General features: G+C 38.1%; 1 protein-coding gene across 37 annotated transcripts in view; it reads right to left on the bottom strand.

Annotated features, from left to right (window-relative positions):
* Positions 1 to 21,385, bottom strand: part of Ttc3 (tetratricopeptide repeat domain 3) — a 98,598-nt gene that overhangs the window by 76,759 nt on the left and 454 nt on the right. For 7 of the 37 annotated variants that reach the window (XM_006522988.3, NM_009441.2, XM_006522985.1 and 4 more), the window contains exons 2-9: positions 8,398 to 8,552; positions 8,076 to 8,118; positions 7,530 to 7,680; positions 7,041 to 7,128; positions 5,074 to 5,127; positions 4,079 to 4,199; positions 2,177 to 2,262; positions 355 to 449 (exon numbers count right to left, since the gene is read on the bottom strand). The exons of 16 other annotated variants lie outside the window; for them this stretch is intronic. In XM_006522988.3, the coding sequence (XP_006523051.1) occupies positions 355 to 449; positions 2,177 to 2,262; positions 4,079 to 4,199; positions 5,074 to 5,127; positions 7,041 to 7,128; positions 7,530 to 7,680; positions 8,076 to 8,118; positions 8,398 to 8,541 (782 nt within the window). In that variant the 5' untranslated portion in view covers positions 8,542 to 8,552. Of the gene's footprint in view, positions 1 to 354; positions 450 to 2,176; positions 2,263 to 4,078; positions 4,200 to 5,073; positions 5,128 to 7,040; positions 7,129 to 7,529; positions 7,681 to 8,075; positions 8,119 to 8,397; positions 8,553 to 11,010; positions 20,603 to 21,385 lie in introns of those variants that run through there. 14 more of the 37 variants (XM_006522992.4, XM_030249050.1, XM_030249052.1 and 11 more) reach the window with 4 other exon arrangements.

Below are 21,385 nucleotides of genomic sequence, written 5' to 3'. Positions count from 1 at the left end.
AGAAAGCAGAGCTTCCTCAATGACAACACCTTCAGTATGGGGAACACCGTACCCACAATCAGTAAATAGTATGAAAGGAACAGTTGATAGAAAAAGAAAGAAGACAGATGTCTCTGTAGAGAAGGTGTGGAAAAGAGGGCAGAGTGGAGAAGACTCAGGGTCTTGCCTGGTGTGCTTGAGATGCCTGGCTGGTTCATGTACCCAGGCTACCAGCACTGCTCCTAATACTGACAGGTGAGGAAACCTACTCTGTATGGCAAATGATATTCTATAATCCACCTGCTTCTACTTCTCCTAAGAGTTTAGCCTGATCTGCCACATAAAAAGGATTTTACTTTTCTACTTTGCTCTTACCTATATTCAATGGCTCTGGTGTAATAAATAACAGCTATTTCAAACTTTTCCTTTGAGAACTCTTCATTTCCTCTCATTTTCATGAGTTCTCCTTGCTGAGAAACCAAAGTAAAAGAATATCCATCAATTACCCCCAAAGACAATCAAGAAGCCAACACCCAGGAGAAATACCTTGGTTTCTATCCTTGCTATCAAAGTCACATGGGGGTTATTTATATAGAAATCACATGGGGGTTATTTATATAGAAAATGAGAATGCAATCTCTAGTATTTTGATACATTCAATTAGAACTGAAAACATGGGGCTGGTGAGATGGCTAAGTGGGTAAGAGCACCCGACTGCTCTTCTGAAGGTCCAGAGTTCAAATCCCAGCAACCACATGGTGGCTCACAACCATCCCTAACAAGATCTGACTCCCTCTTCTGGTGTGTCTGAAGACAGCTACAGTGTACTTACATATAATAATAAATAAATCTTTAAAAAAAAAAAAAAAAAAAAAGAACTGAAAACATACATGGCTTCTGCATCTGTGTAGATGCAGAAACCCATATAGATACAAGAGATCTGGAAAAAGTGTACTAAACATGTACTTTTTTGTCATTAAATTTTTTTAAATCTTTACTTAATTTCTGGCTTTTCAAAACATGGTTCCTGTGCTTTGTTTTCTTGTGTGTAGTATCTGCCTTCATGTACATATGTTGGGAGGAGTTACAGTTAGGGTTAGGATCATGCAAAGGTCAAGGAAGGGAATCTAGAGAGAACGGGTACATGTATTTGTTAGAGTGTGTGTGTGTGTGTGTGTGTGTGTGTGTGTGTGAAGGGTTCATAAAATGCTCTCCTCATGATGTCCTTCCAACTTATTCCTTGAGACACAGTCTCTCACCGAATGTGAAGCTAAAACCAATACATTATAACTACTTAATTATTTTTAAGTTGGTTTGTTAACAATTTAATTGATGTGTATTTTATAAATACATATTATAAATTACTAAAACAATCTTCTGTTGTGTATAATATGTTGTAGGCACACTTTTAAATAAAATTTATTCATGTATAGTAGTGTAAAAATGAGATGTGCCTGGCAGTGGTGGTGCATGCCTTTAATCCCAGCACCTGGGAGATAGAGTCAGGTGATCTCTGTGAACTCAGCCAGCTTGGTCTACAGAGTGAGTTCTAGGACAGCTAAGGCTAAACAGAGAAACTCTGTTTTGAAAAGCCAGAAATTAAATAAAAATTAAATATAAATAAAAATGAGATGAATGGTAAAACTGTAGCTTTCAGTTATTAGCAAATGTAGTAGTATCCAATAGTCCTGGGTATCTCAATATATACACATATATCATTAACTCACAGGCAATGTTGACTAAATGCTAAAAATATGTAGCAGATTAGTAAGAATATACATAAAGAATGCTACATGTATAACTGAATTTTTCACTTCATACTGACATTCTTTAATTAACAAAAATTATCAATAGCTTTAACTATAAAACTCTAAATATTCTCTAAGGAGTTAGTACTTCCTGAGTGAACTGCAGCACATGGTCTGCATCCCAGTAAGGCCGTTATCAAAGAATACCTAAATTGCTCAATATAGTACAAGCCTAGTTGAAATAAATTCTAATTTTTAAATCATTAGAAATTTTGATTAAGATAGCATTTCTTCTTTTAAAAAAAATCCTAAATCAGAATGCCTCAACATTTCCCTTTAAGCATGTTATTACTATGTTACTTTACAGTAGTTCCATGATTTTATTACTCAAGCCTATTAAAAGTTTAACAGACAAATCTTAAAGTACATTTACAGGTAAGTATCCTTACCTTCACACACTGCATGCAACTATGCCTTCTAAATTCTTCTAGCAAGTTGCAATTTTCAGTTACAACTCTAGTAATATGGTACTTATCTGAAATTTGTATTGGAAGAAGGTGAGAGAAAGTATTAGTTTTAAAGTGGTATTGATAATATTCTAACTCTTGGTTTAAAAAGGTAAGTCTATCATTATGTTCATTTTACTATTGAATGTTTTTAAATAGTTTGTGTGTTTTTGTAATGTTATGCACACATTAAATAGTTAGAGAGTAAAATCTTGGGGCTGGGAATACAGTTCCGTGGTAAGAGCAACACCAAACACATTTCAGACCCTAGGCTTATCCTTGAGGTCTCAATCAATACGGTAAATCAAAGTAACAAAAAACCACTTTGTTGCTTTTGTGAATAAAATCTGTTTTTATTTCTAGCAATTAAAATTAATTATTACATTATCACTGGAGTGATATTCTTCCTTCTTTCATAATACTCTGTGATTAGGGTTCCTACTTATCAAAGCCAATTCAACAAACAGTATCAAGTATTCAACATGCCAGAGAAGACTGTTCAATAAAAATGTGTAAAAACAAAACCCTGAAAAAATATTTTCTAAAATATTCTTACTATAATAAAGTATTTAAAAGGTTTTAATACTTGGCTTCATAAAAGTTAATGAGAAGCTATTTGAAATATTATTCTAATAGAAAAGTTAGTAAACTAATAAAAATTAAACAGATACACTTTGTATCCAAAGGTTATCAAGCCTCATAAGCTATGAAATAAAAAGGATTTTAAAAGTTTGATTTAAAAATTTACTACAACAAAATTATAGTTAAGCTTCTATGTAACAAATCATTGATGTCCAAGATTAAAGGAACACTTAACATTTAAGATTTGAGCAAAATCTGGGATGGCCACCAGACAAGTCTTAAGACACAGAGTTAAGTTTTAGAGAAAAGCCTGTGTTCTGACTTCGGAGGACATGAGTGAGTGCTAGTACTTACAGGACTGAGGAAAATTATCTAACCCAGTCATTCTCAACCTGCCTAATGCTGCAACCCCTTAATTCTGTTCTTCATGTTGTGTGGTGACCCCAGCTATAGTTATTTTTGTTGCTACTTTGTAACTGTAATTCTGCTATCGTTATGAATCATACTATAGATATCTGATATGCAGATGGTCTTAGGCAACTGATAAATGATCATGACCCACAGGTTTCGAACCATTGCTTTAAACCCTAAAATTCTGACCTTATCCCCCCAAACAAAACAACTACAGCTACCCTGCAGAACAACAGAAACGAGCCCAGGTAGATGCCTGTGATAAGCTGTTTCTCTGCTCCTCCACTGTAATTACAAGTGTTCAAAATGACAAGGAAAACAAAATCTACACTCTCTGGATGCAACACACTCCAGTGTCCAACAACCCTACCGCAAAATCCTGTCTCTATTTACCTATAAGCATCTAAACCAACTGACAAAATATGCACTCTTCTTCCTCAGTCACAATGACAGGTTTCTGCTATCATCTATTACAGGGCCAAATGTTTCCTGTCTTAAGACTGTAAGTATACCATAAAAACACTGCTAATATTCAAGTGCTTGGAAGTAAAACACTTTTCAAAGAAAAGCACAGAAGGCAGCTCCATCTTAACCAACGAGCAGATGCACCTGTAAAGGGATGACATCCGCTAGCCCGAGCTTTAAGACTATAATGTTACAACACCAGTGAGACAAGAAATAGAGAATAAACTAACTGCAATGTTAAAAAAAAATCATCTTATTTGAGCATTATACCAGAAGAAAAACAGTTAACCATTCCTAAGATAAATTGAATATCATCTATGAACACATCCCATCTTCCCAAATAATATTCTTTAAACAAGACTCAACATTTAAAGCAATTATACTTACATTCAGTAAAGAAAATACTTAGCATGGGCCAGCAATTGTCAACTGATCCTAATTTAGGTAGAATTGTTACATCACCCGTGTATTTTATCCAATTTAAAGCATCTTCCATTGCCAAGATTTTCTGTTTCAAAAGAGGAATGAAAAAGGGGATCTGAGTTTAAGTCTGAATGTGTGTGGCACTGTGTGTTTGCCTTCTGTGGCATGTCGGACCATTACTCATACACTGATTTTCATCACTCCATCATGCAATAGAGAACAGCTGGACTCCTACATACACGTTAAGAACAGTCACTGTGGACTCACAGGCATCTTCATGTGACCGTAGACATCTCACAGATCAAGAATGGTTCTACAATGATTACAGACATGGAAGTTGAGGTCTCTGGCCCTGGGCTGTTGAGGCAGTTGGAGAATACAGTAATATAAAGGTAGATGAGGACTCTCCGGTCACATGTCGACTAGAGATCTATCCTGACCATCAGGTGTAAGGCACAGATCAAGGTTCAGAACAGGGCCACATGATCTGCAGCGTATGCCAGGCAAAAGGGCAATCAGTGCAACGGTACTCATCGGGAGTTCACAAAATATTCTTTTTACTTTATTTTTAAGAATCTGAATAGCTGAATTGCCAATGTTCATATTAGGATTAAAGTAAATACACGGACATTTCTGTCTCCAGTAACATTACAAAAGGACTTATCTTTGCACATGAGCATGACATATCAAGGACTTAATTTCATTGGAGGAATATATGTGAGGCAAATAATCTACACAAGGAATTAGTAACTTGCAAAAGGCTTAAAGCTATACTATATATATGATTTTTAAAATGAGGCAAATCTATAAGATTATTTATGTAATATATAGAAATTAGTATTACCAAATACTACATGTAAAAGTTTGGGTCTATGGAGTCATTATCTGAGAAACATGCAGTGAGATTGACTATTGGTCATTTGCAGTGCATGTGCTGGAGTCTCATGTTTAACACTTACATTTTCTATTTTATAACCAATTTTCAATAAGCCTTCAATAAGGAATGAATCATTCTGCAAAATAAAAAAAAAGAACAAAAACCACACATTTTTCCTTATTCTGTCAATTTTGTTTGAATTCTTTTCTTTTTGGAGGGTTGGGTGGGGTGGCATGTGTATGTGAGGTGTACACATGTTTATGTGCACTTGTATGTGTGTAGTGGCCACAAGCTGACCATGGATGTCTTAATCACTATCCACCTTTAATATGGAAGGAAGGTCTCTTACTTGAACACAGAGCTCACTATTTCACTAATCTAGCTAGCCAGCCTAACTCTGATAATTAGTCTCTGCCTTCTGAAGTGCTAAGAATACAAGCTGGCCACCATGTCTACCCAGCACTTACATGAGTGCTGAAGATCTAAACTTCAATCCTCACTCTGGCCTGGCCTCGTAGCCTCTATTTTAGAAAAAGTTGTGAGCTACACAGCGACATCTCAGTTAACAAGGAGCCACAGAGAGGACAAAAGTCCCCTGAGACAGTAAGAAATCTGAAAACTTATCACCTACATTACATCCCAGCTACTGTGACTTCCCAAGATATCACTCACAAGTCTGTGCCCATGCAGTACAAGTTATGCAGGTGTGGTGCACATAATCAAATGAATGAGATGTAGCAGTTGGCAATAATAAGCCGCCATGCTATAGGTTGGGTATTTACTGCAGCACACTTTCTATCATTATTTTAGACTACTCACTGTACTTGGGGGGAGAGAGAGGGGTACAACAGCATGCCACACTGTACTGAGCTGCAATCTCACACAACCATGTTTACCCTGTCTCTTGTTTACATCAAGAGATTGGCCACTATCATCTTGGCTCAGCATTATGAGATTCTAACAACAGGGAAAACTGGCTACCAGCTCAGTCCTCAGAATGTGTCCCCATCACTAAGTGATATCTAACTACACTACTCTACATGCTGAGCAGCGTACTCCCCATAGGATTGATAGGGTTCATTTGTCCCTTTAGCATCTCAATAGAATTCAGAAATGGTCTTCCATACTGGTCTAGTTAAAAGTTATACTGTCTAACTTTTAAATGTACAGATTTTTGAAGTTCACTACACCTAGACTTTTAATAAAGATATATGCATCATTTGTAAGTTATTACAGCTGATTTCAGCAGAAAGCACCTTTACCAAATGCAAGTTTCAACTAGAACAGTACCAAACACTGAAACAAATAAAAAACCATATAAAGATCCACAGTACAAAACACCCCATCAAGTCTTTCATGACAAATTCTACTCAAATACAAATTACTTGCTAATGGTGGTGGTGTAAATCAAAAAATAACCCCTCACTTTAAGAGCCTGCTTGACAGGAGCTTTCACAAACCAGGGCTTACTTTCATTTATGATCAATTCTAGCTTCTATTCCTTAGCAAGATGCAATCCTGACCACCCCCACCCCACCTCCACTCTGGCACATGGAACCAGTATATTAGCCTTGTTGCTTCAATACCAAGCATGTCCATAAACAAAACACAAATAAAAGCACTGTCTGCTAACTGCTACAAGCTGGAACTACAAGGTAAACACCATCTATTTACCTGCTTTTGCGTGTTTGCTTGTCTTTTTTTTTTTTTTTTCTTTTGTGTGTAGGATGGATGGGAATACAGTGTAGTGCATGAACTGATATAAGAACACATGTGTGGTGAGCCAGACACACATGCTGAGGCCAGAGAAGGATACCAGGCTGCTCTCTAACACCTTCCATCTTTGAGACAGTCTCTCACAGAAGCTGGAACTAAGTCGGTGGCCTGATCCTCCTGTCTTCACCCCCTTACCACAGTGTTGGGTTACAAGGCCAGGATCGAAATTCAGGCCCCCGTGTCCACACAGCAAGCACTCTTACCCACTGAGCCCTCTCTCCAGCTCCTGTTCATTTACATTCAAATGAGTGGGACCCACATTCTACCACTTACTGCAACTTTCTTTGCCAAATCCACAATGTCTTCCATCAACTCAAGATGTTGTAATTTCTTCAAACTTATCTCAGCAGCACGAGAACGGCTTAAAGACAATGTTTTTTTAAGATTAGGATCCCAAATGTTATTATTTAGCGAATGTTACATTTATATGAACTTTATAGTTATAGTTCTACTTAAACTATGTGGAAAGTTCTTTTGTCTTTACTCTATCAGGTATTCAATAAGCAAACCAGACACTGATATCTGTTCCTCCTTTCTGTAGCACTCAGCTTTAAGTTTACAATCTATTACTATTCAGGGAATTCATTAAAGGCTTGTAATTAATCATTTATACCCAAATCCCAAGTCTTTACTTTTCTATCTGATTAAGCAAAGATAACATTCTAGAAGGAGGCACGAGCCTCCCACTGTACTTGGTATTTCTCAGTACTGTACAACATGCTAACACAGTTCTTAAACGACTATTATTATATAGTAACTTACATGGCTTCTACACAGGGGTGCAATCTTGATATTATAGAACTGTGTTGATGTTGAAAAAGAAGTGGCCAGAAGATGTACAGCTTAATGGCATCACAGTAATCTTGCAGGATGGAGAGTGGCTTACTGCACCAGATATTGCAGATGTCATATTCTTAATTAAATTAAAAAGTTTAAAATTAGCATTTTCAAATGAATCTATACCATTAATAGAGAAAAAGTAACAATAGGTATAAAAAGGGTAAAAATTGAAGGAGTAAAATATTCAACTATTAGATATTAAGAAAATTTAGGAACTGGCTGTAGCTTTACAAAAGATTAGTTTCTAGTCTGAGACAAGAGTCTCAGCATGCTGATCAAAGCTGGCCTGGAGCTTCTAATCCTTCTGCCTCAACCTCCTTCCCAAATGCTGGGATTACAGGCCTATATAACCAAATCAAGCTAAAAATACATATTAAAAGATAAATTTGTTATGTTGGTATGACTGGATGGATAGACCTCCCTTAATAGTCTTGCAACAAATTAGCATTAAAGTATTAATATACTCACCTAAATTTTTCTCACTTTGGGCATAATCTTTATATTGCATACCCTAAAAGAAGAAAATTATTCTGATTTTTATCTGGTAAAAGGTGAAAGTATGTATGGTTTGTGGTTTCGGAACTCATCTCGGGCTTTCTCATTGGATTGCTCTGAGTTTGTTCCTTTTCCTCAGGAGCCTGGTTGATCTCCAGTCTAAGTAACTAGTTCTCACCACTCTGGCGACACAGCCCTTCCCTTCTGCAATCATCTCTTCAGAAGCACACGTACTGTCCTGTCAATACATATGCCACAAAAACTGCTCTAAAGTAGAGTTCACAAGCCTACTCACCACGCCTTCATAGTAAAGCTGGGTTACTCGAACATAATCGTCAGTGGTAAAGTCAGGAGTACAGATACAGTCATCCTCATAAGGGTAATCTTCCAGTAAGATATCATCTGCCAAACTGAGACCTCCCTCAGCAAAGTCATCCATGCTGCACAGTCCTAAGGAGACAGTGACATTCCAGTCAGCAGTGACATCACCTGAGGTAACAGAGCAGCAGCACTATTCCCTATGGTATAGTAGAACCATGTTGGGTCCTGTATCCTAAGGAAGTAACTCCAATCAGAACACTGAAGTCTACATATTCTTATCCCTAATCCACTGTTCTTCTTCCCAGGCTCTTTTCTTTAGGTTTAGATATTCACCAGCTCTACTCTGAACTCAAGGGATATGTATCTCCCATGGGTAGAATATAACTAAGGGCACTGACTCTGTATGTGCCTAGCAAGATATGTCTTCAGAAAGTGTTTGCTGAATGTAGAAAAGACATTCGCCTACTGTGTACTTCTCTACCTGCTATACAACATACCATAAGATATACCACTTCGCAGCACATAAAAACTGCTATACTCTCAACCATCCTGCCTCTACTGAGCAACCACTTCCTGTTAGCTGCTCATCTTTTCCTAGTTCTGTTCATCTCTCAGTAAGTCTCCATCTAGGGCAGAGGGGCAATATTGAAGTGTTTTGCTGTAACACTCTGCTCTCCTTGGCTGCATCCAGACTTACCACCCTAATCATCGCTTGCTACTCTCTCAACTGCTACAAACATATCTGTGCTGCTAGACTGCAAGTGAGAAAGCTTCTTTACTTTATCAAAAATATTTTTAACGTCTATTTCAGTGGAGGAAGAAGAAAACTATTCTCAAGTTTTTGGCTTTTGTTTTTCCCTAAAAAAAGTTCAATAATGATGGGTTGGTTTTGTTTGTTTGTTTGTTTGTTTGTTTGTTTTTCAGAGCAGTACACTAAGTGTCACTTAGAATTCAACATCTCATTACTTCTAGCTCTTGCCAAGTAGTCACAGTCTTGTCTTTCCATCACCAGCGCCACCATTAATACCTTCCATCTCTTCACACCCTACTGCTGTTAGGTCAGGATCATCATTAACTAGACCACCACCAATCCTTAGAATACACACCTATTTCTTCAATCAAACAGTATGTTCAGTTTGATGTGTGAAAACCTGACAAAAATCAAAAGTGAAGAGCCAGCCTCCTCACAAACTAGTCACACTACAGGTCACACACTGTGCTGAGTGCTTCTACAGGCATTTTCTCACTAATCTTCACAGTAACTGTTCACAGTAGACTCACACCACCATCTCTCCTGTACAAATGTATTTTAAACCCATTTTGGTAAAATAAAGGAATTTGCAAGGTCACCAAGTAAGGAAAGACTCAAACCCAAGCCTCTGGCTTTCCGATCTTCTCTCACCACACCTCCTTTTCCTTATCACAGCCTCCTACTCAGCTCTTGATTGTCTTCACATTTAAGAACACTGGCAATCAGCCTTCTCTCTTCCAAGTCCACCATCCCAGCCATATTAAGGCCTATGCCGATGATGCTCTTCTCAACCAACATAAATGTCGCTGCCTAGTTCTCTAGGCTCCTCTTCCGAGGGTCACTTCTCACACCATATCTACTGTTTTTAAATCCTTTACTCAGAGCTGACCACACCAACAATCATTACAGCTGTCTACTTTTCCATCACCTCCTGCTTGTCAACCTAACCAAGATTTTCCTTCCTTTTCCTACTGAGTCTTATATTTTCATCTTCTCTTGGCTTTCTACAATTTGGTTCCATTTCTACCTTTTGAGGGAAACTACTTTTAATAAGACTATTAATGACCATCTACAATAAAAATGGTCATCAATAATAGCTGAAGTTTGCATGTTCTCCATGAACAACAGTTCCAGAGTATAAGAAATTTACATAATAGCTGAAAAAATTAAAGACACAACAGCAGCCAAAATAAGAAACATAATATGGAAAATGTTATCCTCAGAAATAAGTATATGTACAATATATACATATATACTTTTAAGTTCACTTTTTTTTTAACTATAAATACAGAAAAAGACAAGATCTGTCATAGCCCACAAAATCACCATCATGGTATAAATTACAATACAAGTGGCAAGTGGCAGACTCAAGTCCCTCTAATATGATGCTAGTCATCCAAGTCTAGCAGATCTCATGACACCACACACAGCAACAACTGTACTGTGATACCAATGCTGGTGCAAGCTTCTAACGTTCCATTTTGTTTAACCACAGAGGTAATGTGGCAAAATGGTTCAGAGCATGAACTCTGGGGCCAGTGACTGGGCTGGAACCCTGATGCTCCCATTGCCTAGGTGTATAACCCAGGGCAAATTACTTCTCTGCACTTCAGTTTCTTTACAAACCAAGACGGAACAATACTCCCTTCCTGACTAATCAGCTAGTGCATGTGAAGTACTTTCACGGTACCAGGCATGTTAAGAAATACAATAAATACCAGCTATTATTAGCACTGGAGGTTGAAATTTTAAAAATCTGCTATTTTTAGATGATGCCAGCTAAATAGTCTACCTTAATTGCTAAATCCAAAGAGGACTTTTCAGCTTACAACTTACTTGACACTGTGGACCACTTCCTCCTTCTGAGGACTCTTCACATGGATTCCAAAGACCATCTTCTGGTTCTCCTCCTATTGGTCTGGCTGCTCTTCCTCAGTCTCCTTCATGGGCTCTTCTTGTCCATTCCCCGCCACCCAATGTCAACTCTCTTTCTTCTCACTCTTACTCTCTCTGAGTGTCCTTACCCACATACCCATGGCTCACAGCAACACTTTCTGAACTTTCATCATTTGCACAGCTTCACCATGATTTTTGCTGTTTCCATTTATTGCATGAATTTTTACTTAATATTTCCCTCTTATGTTTACTTAGCCTAAATAATAATGGCCATATCACAGGTTTGTTATACAAGTTTTTCATGCACATTGAATCACTATTAAAATCCTCCAGGTATTTATCTGTGTACCATTTAAATTAACTCAGGTGGTACTACCATACAAAACATTGGATTCCAAATCCCCAAATGCTGAAGATTCCCAAATCTCTCCAGGATGGGCCACATCTCTCAACTTCTAGAACTTCCATGTCAATTGCTATTAGATCGTAACCAAAATGTCTCAGAGCCCCTCATATTCACTTAGCTCAAAAACATTTTTTTCCTCAAAACTGTCAAAAGAAGCCAAGACCTTTCTTTCTGTATACTATTTATCAACTATTGCTCTAAAAGCCAAATGGTTATCCAAACTAAAAAAAAGTGAAGAAACCAAAAATGCAGATCAACACTGACTTCCTACTTTCCTTAACATTTCCATCCAATTTACCTACGTCACTACTTCCCTAAAAAACAAAAACCGTGTGGATAAACCACACAGACACTTCATGTCTAATGCCAATGCCTTAGTCATGCCTTCATCTTTTCTCTCATGAACTAATGGAATACAACAAGCAGTCTCCTAAGTGGTGGCTTGCCTTCACTCAGCATCCTCTGAAACTCAGTCTATTATCTCACTGACTAAATCCACTCAACAGCCTCTCTTTGGCATTAAAATAGCACTCTCTCCCAACAACATGCACATAAGGCCTGTTACAATATCACTGCTGCTTCTGTCTCACCACTACACAACACATGGCCTAGACTCAGTCACATCTGGCTATTGGTCATTCCCTAGCAGCCTTACTCTGCAAGCACATAATGATCACCAGCTCTGCTCAGTTCAGGAAGCAATTCCTGGTCATCCCAATGCACTGAGTTTATGTCTGCAGCTCTGTCAGCTTAGAGCACCGTGCCCAAACCACTGACAGAAGTTTTCACACTATTTGATCATCTCTGTCTATTTATCTGTTACAGCACTCTGGGTCTAGGTGATACAAACTCTAACAAACTCAACATGTGTAGCTACTTAATATTTTCCTTTAGAATAAATTAACCTATACCTTAATTTTAAACTTGTTTTAATGTAAAAAAATTTAGTAAGAAATATCTAATGACATTTTTTTTCTAATACAAACTAAAACTACCACAGTTACATATTAAAACAAAGTGCTTACTAGATACTGAAGAACTCGAGCAATGCAGGGTAGTGGGGGGTAGAGCACAGGTTTTAAGACACAGTCTCACTATTGCAGCCCTAGCTAGCTTGGAACTCACTATGTAAACCAGACAAGGATGCTGTTGTACTCATAGATATCCACCTATCTCTGCCTTTCAAATTCTGAAATTAAATGTGTGTACCCTCGAGTCTGGCAGATTACAGGTTTTAAAAAAAAATTAAAAATGTTTTGTCCATTCAAAGAAGAAAACACTTAAAGCTACCCTCTCTCTCTCCAAAAGCAACAAACCTAAGCTAGAAACTAAACTGACTTCTAAAAGTTAGAGGTAGTGCTACCAAAAACCACAATGGAGCAGGGTGGTAAACTCCTGGGCCAGAAGCCCAAGTGTAACTTGAGAATGGTTCCAGTTCATCTCCAACTCTAGCCACAACTGATACAATGCTTCAGAAAGAAAAATACTCCCTATTTTAGACTCAAATTCTCACAAAGATGAATCAAATAGTCCATAACCAATCATCATCAAACAAGAATGTAACACCCCATCATGACAGAGACAATAAAAGAAAAAAAGTTATGTTAGAAACCCCCACCCCAAATTTCAGACTCTGAGATGTCCAAATACAGAAACAGAACAGCTACAGATTTAAAAATGAACACAAACATGACTAACTATGATGGAAAGAGACCCACATAGAACTTTTAAAAACAAGCCAGGAATGGTGGTACATGCCTGTAATTTCAACAACTCAGGAGAGGTGGAAAAATGTACAAATGCAAGGTTAACTTGAGCTACAGAGAAAGACCTTGCCTCAACAAATACAAATACAGATAAATAATATGATTGATAGGTAGGTAGGTGTTAAAAGCTAAAAAAAAAAAAAAGTACAAATTGAAAAGACTAGCACAAAGAGAAAACTGGTTAACTAAATGATAAACTCATTAAAACTATCTAGCATCGAGATGAAACCAAGACATAAGAAATCTGAAAGAGGAAAAGTAACCCAGAAAGAGATGAATACACATCCAGTTAAAACTTCATAAAAACAGATAAAAATCAGACGTTATTTAAATAACACAGGATTTACAATCTTCTAGATTGAATGAAAGGCAAATTTCAGACTGAAGAAAGACCATGTATCAAAATTTTATATTAAAAAAAAGCAGGAGATAGAAAGACAGCTTAGCAGTTAAGAGCAGCTCATTTTCAAGAGGACCTGCGTTCAGTTCCCAGCATCCACATCAGCTGAATGGAGAGCAGCTGTAGAGATTCTAATGCCCTGTTCCAGCCTACAGAGGAGCCTGTATTCACATGGCACATATTCTCACAAACATATACATGTAAAAAACAGCTTTTAAATAAATATTTTTTAAAAATAGTGGTGGGTAATGTTGGTTGTAAACTTGACTATATCTGGAATTAATTAAACCCAAGCATCTGGGCATAGTTGTGAGAGATTTTATGACTGAATCAACTGAGGTGGGAAGACCAAGCCTAAATCCGGGCCACACCTTCTAATGGCACCTCAGGAAATGGAAGATAGAAAGAAGCCTGTGCTTTTTGCCTGCTTGCTCTCACTCTAGCTGGCAAGCTCATCTGACCTGTTACTGAGGCATTCCGTTGCTGATTTTAGAACCTACACCCTTGGGATTCCAATGCCGACTGAAGAGCAGCAGGTTTCTAGGAATCCTTCAGAACTCCTACTCTAGGGAGAGAGTAAACTTCCAGCACTGAATGTGGACTGAACAACTACACTCTGGGCCTTTCAACTGGGAGGCAGCTATAGTTGGCTACCTGTACCATATAGCCTGACACACACACCCTTCTCCCCAATCTCTTGTGTGTGTGTGTGTGTGTGTGTGTGTGTGTATCTGCTTTCCTGGCCCTTTAGAGAACCTTGAGTAATACAAGTAGTACATTTAAACTTAGGAGTAAAATGAGACACTCCCAAAGACAGACAATCAAATATAGCTAAAGTAAAACAATATTTTCTTAAATAAATAAATAAGACTGGCAAAAGACTTCATATCTTTGCTATACTAACAAAAAGATATTTTAAGAGCCTTGAACTATATCAAAATGACTTCTTAAATTCAAGGGTAAAATAAAAATGATTTTAGAAAAAAAATATGTTGACCATCAATCAAGATATTTGAATTAAACAGGAATTTCTAAACTTAACAATTAAAAGGCATATTGTCTGATGGGCCAAGGAAGAAAATCCAAAAATATCTATAAGAAACACCTAAATTTTAAAGAAACTAAAACAGCCAAAGTTTAAAAACAAACAAACAAACAATATTCTGGGTAATTTCTACCAAATGAGAGACTTTTAGACAGTTTAGGATAGACGACAATAGGGCATAGGTCCAATTCACTAAGAAATCAATGTTAAGCTTGCATACATCTAATAAAGGAGTCTCAACATACACAACAAGAGAAACTGCTGGAACTGTTAACAAGTCCTGAGCTAACAGTATTCTCAGACTCCTAACTACTATCCACTGATCCTCAGCCACGTAACAATCAGCTTGGTCAAATGCGCAGGTCAAGTCGACCCTGTTCAACTTGACTCTAGTCTGGCCCACTGAAGAGGCATGAGAAGTCTTGAGTAAGTAGGATGAAAAAAACAAAAAAACAAAAAAACCAAAAAACCAAAAACAATAAAGACTGAATCATACAATTTCTATTCTTTATCTAACAGATATATAACAATTACCAAACACATAGACTTCATACATACACACAAAACATTAAAATTATTAATCATGAGCAACTATTAAATTTTATATGAACAATGCCATAAAACATGGGTAAAACCTGTTTTCATACAGGCAAAATGGAATGCAGACCACATTCTGACCGCATTGGTTAACAAATCAAAACAAGGGCTGGAGAGATGGCTGCTCTTCCAGAGGTCCTGAGCTCAAATCCCAGCAACTACATGGTGGCTCACAACCACCACTAATGAGATCTGATGCCCTCTTCTGGTGTGTCTGAAGATAGCTACAGCGTGCTTGCATATAATAAATAAATAAACCTTAAAAAAATCAAAACAATGAAATAAAAAAGCTGTGTATTTAACAACAATGAAATTTTAAAAAAAAGATAAAATTACTCCTATGCCAATACTTATAAAACAGATAAACTTCTGACAAGACTAAACAAGAAAAAAAGGGCCACAGGCCTGTAGTCTCAGCACCCAGGAAGCTGAGACAGCAGGATTACCCTGCATTTGAAGCTGGCTTGGATTATGAGTTCCAGGCCAGTCCAGGCTTCAGAATGAGCCCCAGTGTCACAAACAAAAAGGGGCAGTATAAATAGTATTCAAAACAAGGAGAGAGAAAATAAAAGCTGAGCATGCAAAACAAAAAAATTTATGTCATTAAAATGGCATGAATTTGATACTAATAAATTTAAATTTTTGATGAATAAACAAATTTCTGAAACTACCAAAAGAGAACTGAAAATAAAAAGAAAACAGAACAATTCTATTTCAGTTCAACTGCTGCCAAATGTGCACGTACAAAAAGACTATATATCCAAGTCATTTTGTATGTAAGATCCACCAAAATTTTAAGAAACTCTAATCCAAACTAACTACTCAGTAATTCATTTGGTAGATTATTGTAACCTTAATACCAAAATCAATCAGTCAAAACAGAAAAATAAGAAGCCTTGTTGGGGAGGAGCAGGGAACATTTTTGCTCCTAGCACTCAAAAACAGAGGCAAGTGGATCTCTGTGAGTTTGATGCCAGCCTGACCTGTATCAAAAGTTCCAAGCCATCCAGGGATAGAGAGTGAGATCCTGTGTCAAAAGTGGAAAGAAGGGAAGGGTCTGTTTATAAGGTACAAAATCTTGGATAAGACATGATCAAGCCAGGTGGTGGTGATACACGCCTTTAAACCCAGCACTTGGGAGGCAGAGGCAGGTAGAACTCTTTGAGTTTGAGGCCAGCCTGGTCTACCAAGCTAGTTCTAGGACAACCAAGCTACACAAAGAAATACTATCTCAAACAAAACAAAACAAATAATGATCAAACAGTAGTACCATTAAAAAGATAACCTATTAAGGCCAATTTGGATCTATCTCCAGAAAAAATAAAGTAAAAATGTAATTAAAATCTGAATTTGGGACTGGAGAGATGGCTCAGCAGTTAAGAGCACTTACTGCTCTTCCAGAGGTCCTGAGTTCAATTCCCAGCAGCCACAAGGTGGTTCACAACTGGCTATACTCCAATGTCCACTTCTGGCTTTTGTGGGCACCAGGCATAAAAGTGGTACACAAGACATATGTAAGTAATACAACCATACATATAATTTTTTTTTAAATGTAATTTGTAATTAATTTCATTTGATGGACTGGGGAAAAGATGAAACAGAATCTCAGAAGATATAGAAAAGCATGTGACAAAATGGAAAGCCTCCCCTAACGTGACAAGTTATCTATAAAACCTTCCACAAATGCTACTGTTAACAGTTCATCCATTTCTTTGAAATTGGAAATGAGTATGTGCACTACTATAATCACTTCTAATGAACAACCATAACCACTTCAACTGAACACACATTTAAAAGTATGCCAGAACATGAAAACACACACAATAAATTGAAAAGGAAAAAAAAAACCCTAAACATTAACATTACAAATGACAAAAAAAAAAAAAAAGAATGGAGTTCAAAATATGAGAAATAAAATACAAAGCAGAAAAAAAGTATTATTTATAACAGCAACCAATTTCAATTCTCCACAAAACTGGTTGGATTGACTTCACTTAAGCCCCAAAGGGTTTTTCAAGACTGATTCTTAAAGGTCAAAGGTCCAGGAACAGGTGAGACTCAAGAGTTTCCTGGGCAGATTACTGAAGGGCTAAGAATGCAGCTAAGAATGCAGCTCAGTGGTACAGTAACTGAGTAGCACGCTCAAGGCCCTGCCTGGGTTGAATCACGGCACCATTTAACAAATACTGTGCTTCACAACATGACCCTCTCTATGTCCAAAAACCAAACCAAAACAAACACACCAGATTTCAGGTAAAGCTACAGTGGTAATAACTAAGAAAGAATAGGTACCAACAGATAAAGATGAGGTGACAAAAAGACAAGCCAGAAACAGATCCATACACAGAAACACTCAGCAGGCAAGTGAGATGCTACAACTCTGGTAAACAGAAGTCAAATTCAATATATACAACAGAGAAGGTGACAAGATGAATGAGTCACTAGCTCACAGCATACACAAAAACTGATTACAGGTGGATTATGAATTTAAGTGAGAAATGCATCATTTAAAAAATGTCTAAAAAGAAACACAGTGGACATCTTAGTATGTCCAAAGCAGGGGACATTTTCATTGGATATTAAAATTAAGAATTGGGCTGTACAATGTAGTTTAGTGGTTGAAAACTTGTGTCACATGCTCTGAGTTTTTTCAATGCACATTTAATAAAAAGTGCTCCCAGTTTGTCAGCTTAAAAAGACAATTCAGTATTCTTTAAAAGTAGGTGAAAAAACAGGGCCATGTTTTCCACACAAGGGAAACACCTGACGCTATGTGAAGAGTCTCAATCTCATTAATAAATGCAAATTTTAACCACAATGATGCACCATGTTGCACTACTGGCAAATACAAAGAGATCTAAGATAACAAGTGTTTAACAGGCTGCAGGTTGCCTAAAACTCTCATATAACGCTGATCAAAGTATAGAAACTGACAAAACTATTAAGTAAAAACACAAGCTGGTACTAACACTTCAGATCCAGTTTGAAATCATTTTATAAAGTTGAACATTCATACCCCTAAAAACCAGCAGTTCCACTCCTACTAAATAACTCATGATGCTGGGTACTCCAATCTATTCACAAAGCACTAAAGATGCTTTTGAAACTTATGTAATTCCCTCGAGCTACTAACGATATCTGAAAGAGTTCAGCATTGCAAAGGATAAATTTCTAGAGTATCAAAAGGACATTTTAAAGTAAAACTATGGTTTTTCCAAATACATAACTAGGCCAGCAGGTTGGCTCAGTGGGTAGGAGTGCTTGCCACCAAACCTGACAACCAGAGCCCAATCCCCAATCCACATGTGTCCTCCAGGCTCCCTGCATGTGCCATGGCACATATACCCACACAAGTAAATAGGTGTCAAACCTTTGTAGGTATTATAGCTAGTTTTATCACACAATTGAGTTGAATAAAAGTAATTAGAAACACTAAAAATTAACAGAAAAAAACAAATTATACCACTTTCTATATAAGTGGACAGAGGAAGTGCTAGAATTAAAAGAGGCCTTTCCAGCATTTTAAACTATTCTTTTGCTTTCCTACTTGCAGCTATACCATAGTTCTTCCAAGTGGGTGTGCTGGTTACATTTCTATGGGAAAACAGAACAGTCAAAATGCCCACCAACAGAAACAGAAGTAAACCGCATTATATTCATCCATCGTTACACAAGCAGTAAAGAATTAATGGCTTACATCTCTACGGAGTATTAGTTACTTAGAAACACAGCATTTAGTGAAAGTAAGTTTCAGAAGACTATACCCAGAATAATGTGCTTTACTCAAACACAGAAGCTATACACACAATTCAGTGCTAAATGATACACAAAAATCTGATAAAAATGTTTAAAATACAAGAATAACATGAATTCAGGATAATCACCTCTGAAAGTGAAATATTCAATACTGGTTAGGTTGATTCTTGGTCCCACTGGTAGACTTGTAAGTGTTCATTTGTTTTACTTCACAGTTTGTCAATAAATAAGTTACATGTATTCTGAATATATCAAGTACTACATCAAAGAGGAAAGGATTTAAAGAAAAACATCATACCTTTAAAGTGTTTTTAATTCTATCAGTTCACTTGCTGTGTGGGAGGTACATATAACATACCATGAAATCTTATCTTTACATCAGCCAAAGCAACATTAGATAACATAACTGTTCATTTCAATGAATGTTATGAGGACCAAAATCATTAAAGACCGAACCAACCAGCTGTGAGAGTTTAACCCATTTGCTGTCACATGGCTAGACAAAAGGCAGTCTTTTAAGCAAATTTAGCAGAAAGCTAAAGTCATAAATAAGATGGTCAGTAAAAAGAGGAAAAAAAAGTTTGTTAGCAAGCATGTGAGGAAATGGGTGTTCTCCATATCAGTGACCATTAAAACTGGTACAACCACTTTGAACGTTTCTATCATATCTGGTTAAGTGGAAGATGTATATATTCTACTACCCAGCAAAATTATGCTTAAGGGTATGTCCTAGAGAAACTCCAAAAGTGTGCACAGCAAACAGGTACAGAGATATTTATTGCAGGACCGTTTTAAAGAGTAAAGACTATAAACAATTCCAAAGTCCATCAAAATGAGTACAATGCAGTGCTATACCAACATTTATAATAATTCAAAGAAAGTACAATTATTCGATTTATTCATATATAAATCTCAAAACGTGATGCTGAGTGAAAAAGCAAGTTGCAAAAAGTCACAATTTTATATCACTTTGGTTAAAAACAAATACTATGTATTGTTTATATATTCACCATTACCAAATTATAAGTTATGCATGGAAATGATACACACAAACCTGAACACAGTGGCTATCTCTAGGTAAGGAGGGGCTCAAACTCTCAGCATCTCCAAAAATGTTTAAGCTTTTTTTTGTTTGTTTTTGTTTTTGTTTGTTTTGGAGAATCTGAAGTAAATTTGGCAAAAAAATAAATATATAACAAACAAAATGGCCTGATTTGGTTAGATCTACCTGTGTTTAATCTCTAAGTATTCCAGAAATTAAAAGAGAAAAAAGGAAAATTAAGCAACAATAAGAAAACCGAGCAGGAGAGAAAGACAATCCGCAGCCCTTGAGCGCAAAGCACAAACCCCTGACAAGCACAGTAGTGGCAATTGAATCCCTAGGAGAGTTTTACCGTATAACAAACCCATTTTTCTTAAAATAAAATACACATTTCTTGAAAGAACGTGTTCTAACTAGAGCTGTGGTTGTGAGAAAACTGCCCCGGAGAGAGCAGTAAAACCTGTATGATTTCAACCCTGTTCCCTTGATCCCTCGCCAGAGTCCAGAGCTTTAAAAGGCTGCTATAAACACCCTGCAATACCCAGTGTTAGCCATCGCCTGGTGAGAGGCACAAGCACAAACGGTGGAAAGAATTTGCAAACTGAAGGACGTCTGGAAACTACAAGCTTCTGAGAAAGGTACCGTGCAGTGGTACCGACACACCCTCGGCTTCATTTTGGTCCTTTGTCCCCCCACCCCCCTAGTCTGTCCCCTCCCCAATAGGAGATGGCAGCCCAGGCCTCAGTGACGTCGCCAGCACTGCGGAGCAGCAGCCCTGCGCAGGCGTAGGAAAAGGCTGCAGGTGGGGAGGTGGGGTGGGGGGCAGCTCTGCGTCCCTCCCGGGTCCTCCCAGAAACGGGGGTGGGGGTGGGGGGGAGAGGCGCGCACACACAGACCAGGGGCAGCGCGCACGCGCGTCACCGCAATTCCAACCCCGCGCACGCCACAGGGCCCCTACACAGCGCACCTTTGGGGACCCTCGAGGACGCACGCGCGCGCCTGCCACTGCAGCCTGCCGCAGCGGCGGGTGGGCGGGCGCGCGCGGGTGCTGAGGAGGGGGCGCGCACACCACAGGGAAGGCAGTGACAAAGGTGGGAGGGGAACCACCATCCTCAGAGGATGAGAAGGACGCCCACGCCGTCGTAGGGAAGGGAGAGCGTAGGAACAAAGCGGGCCAGCCGCAGACCCAGAGGCGCGTCCCCGAGCGCTCGGAACGCGGGAACGGGTACCTGACCCGGGATGTCACCCGCACGCCAGGCGACGCGCACACAAAAGACCCCCCTTCTACCGTTAAGGACGCCCG

This window comes from Mus musculus, chromosome 16 (assembly GCF_000001635.26).
Source record: "Mus musculus strain C57BL/6J chromosome 16, GRCm38.p6 C57BL/6J".
NCBI classification, from domain to species: domain Eukaryota; kingdom Metazoa; phylum Chordata; class Mammalia; order Rodentia; family Muridae; genus Mus; species Mus musculus.
The sequence above is the reverse complement of the archived record's forward strand: the minus strand, read 5'-3'. Positions and strand labels throughout refer to the sequence as shown.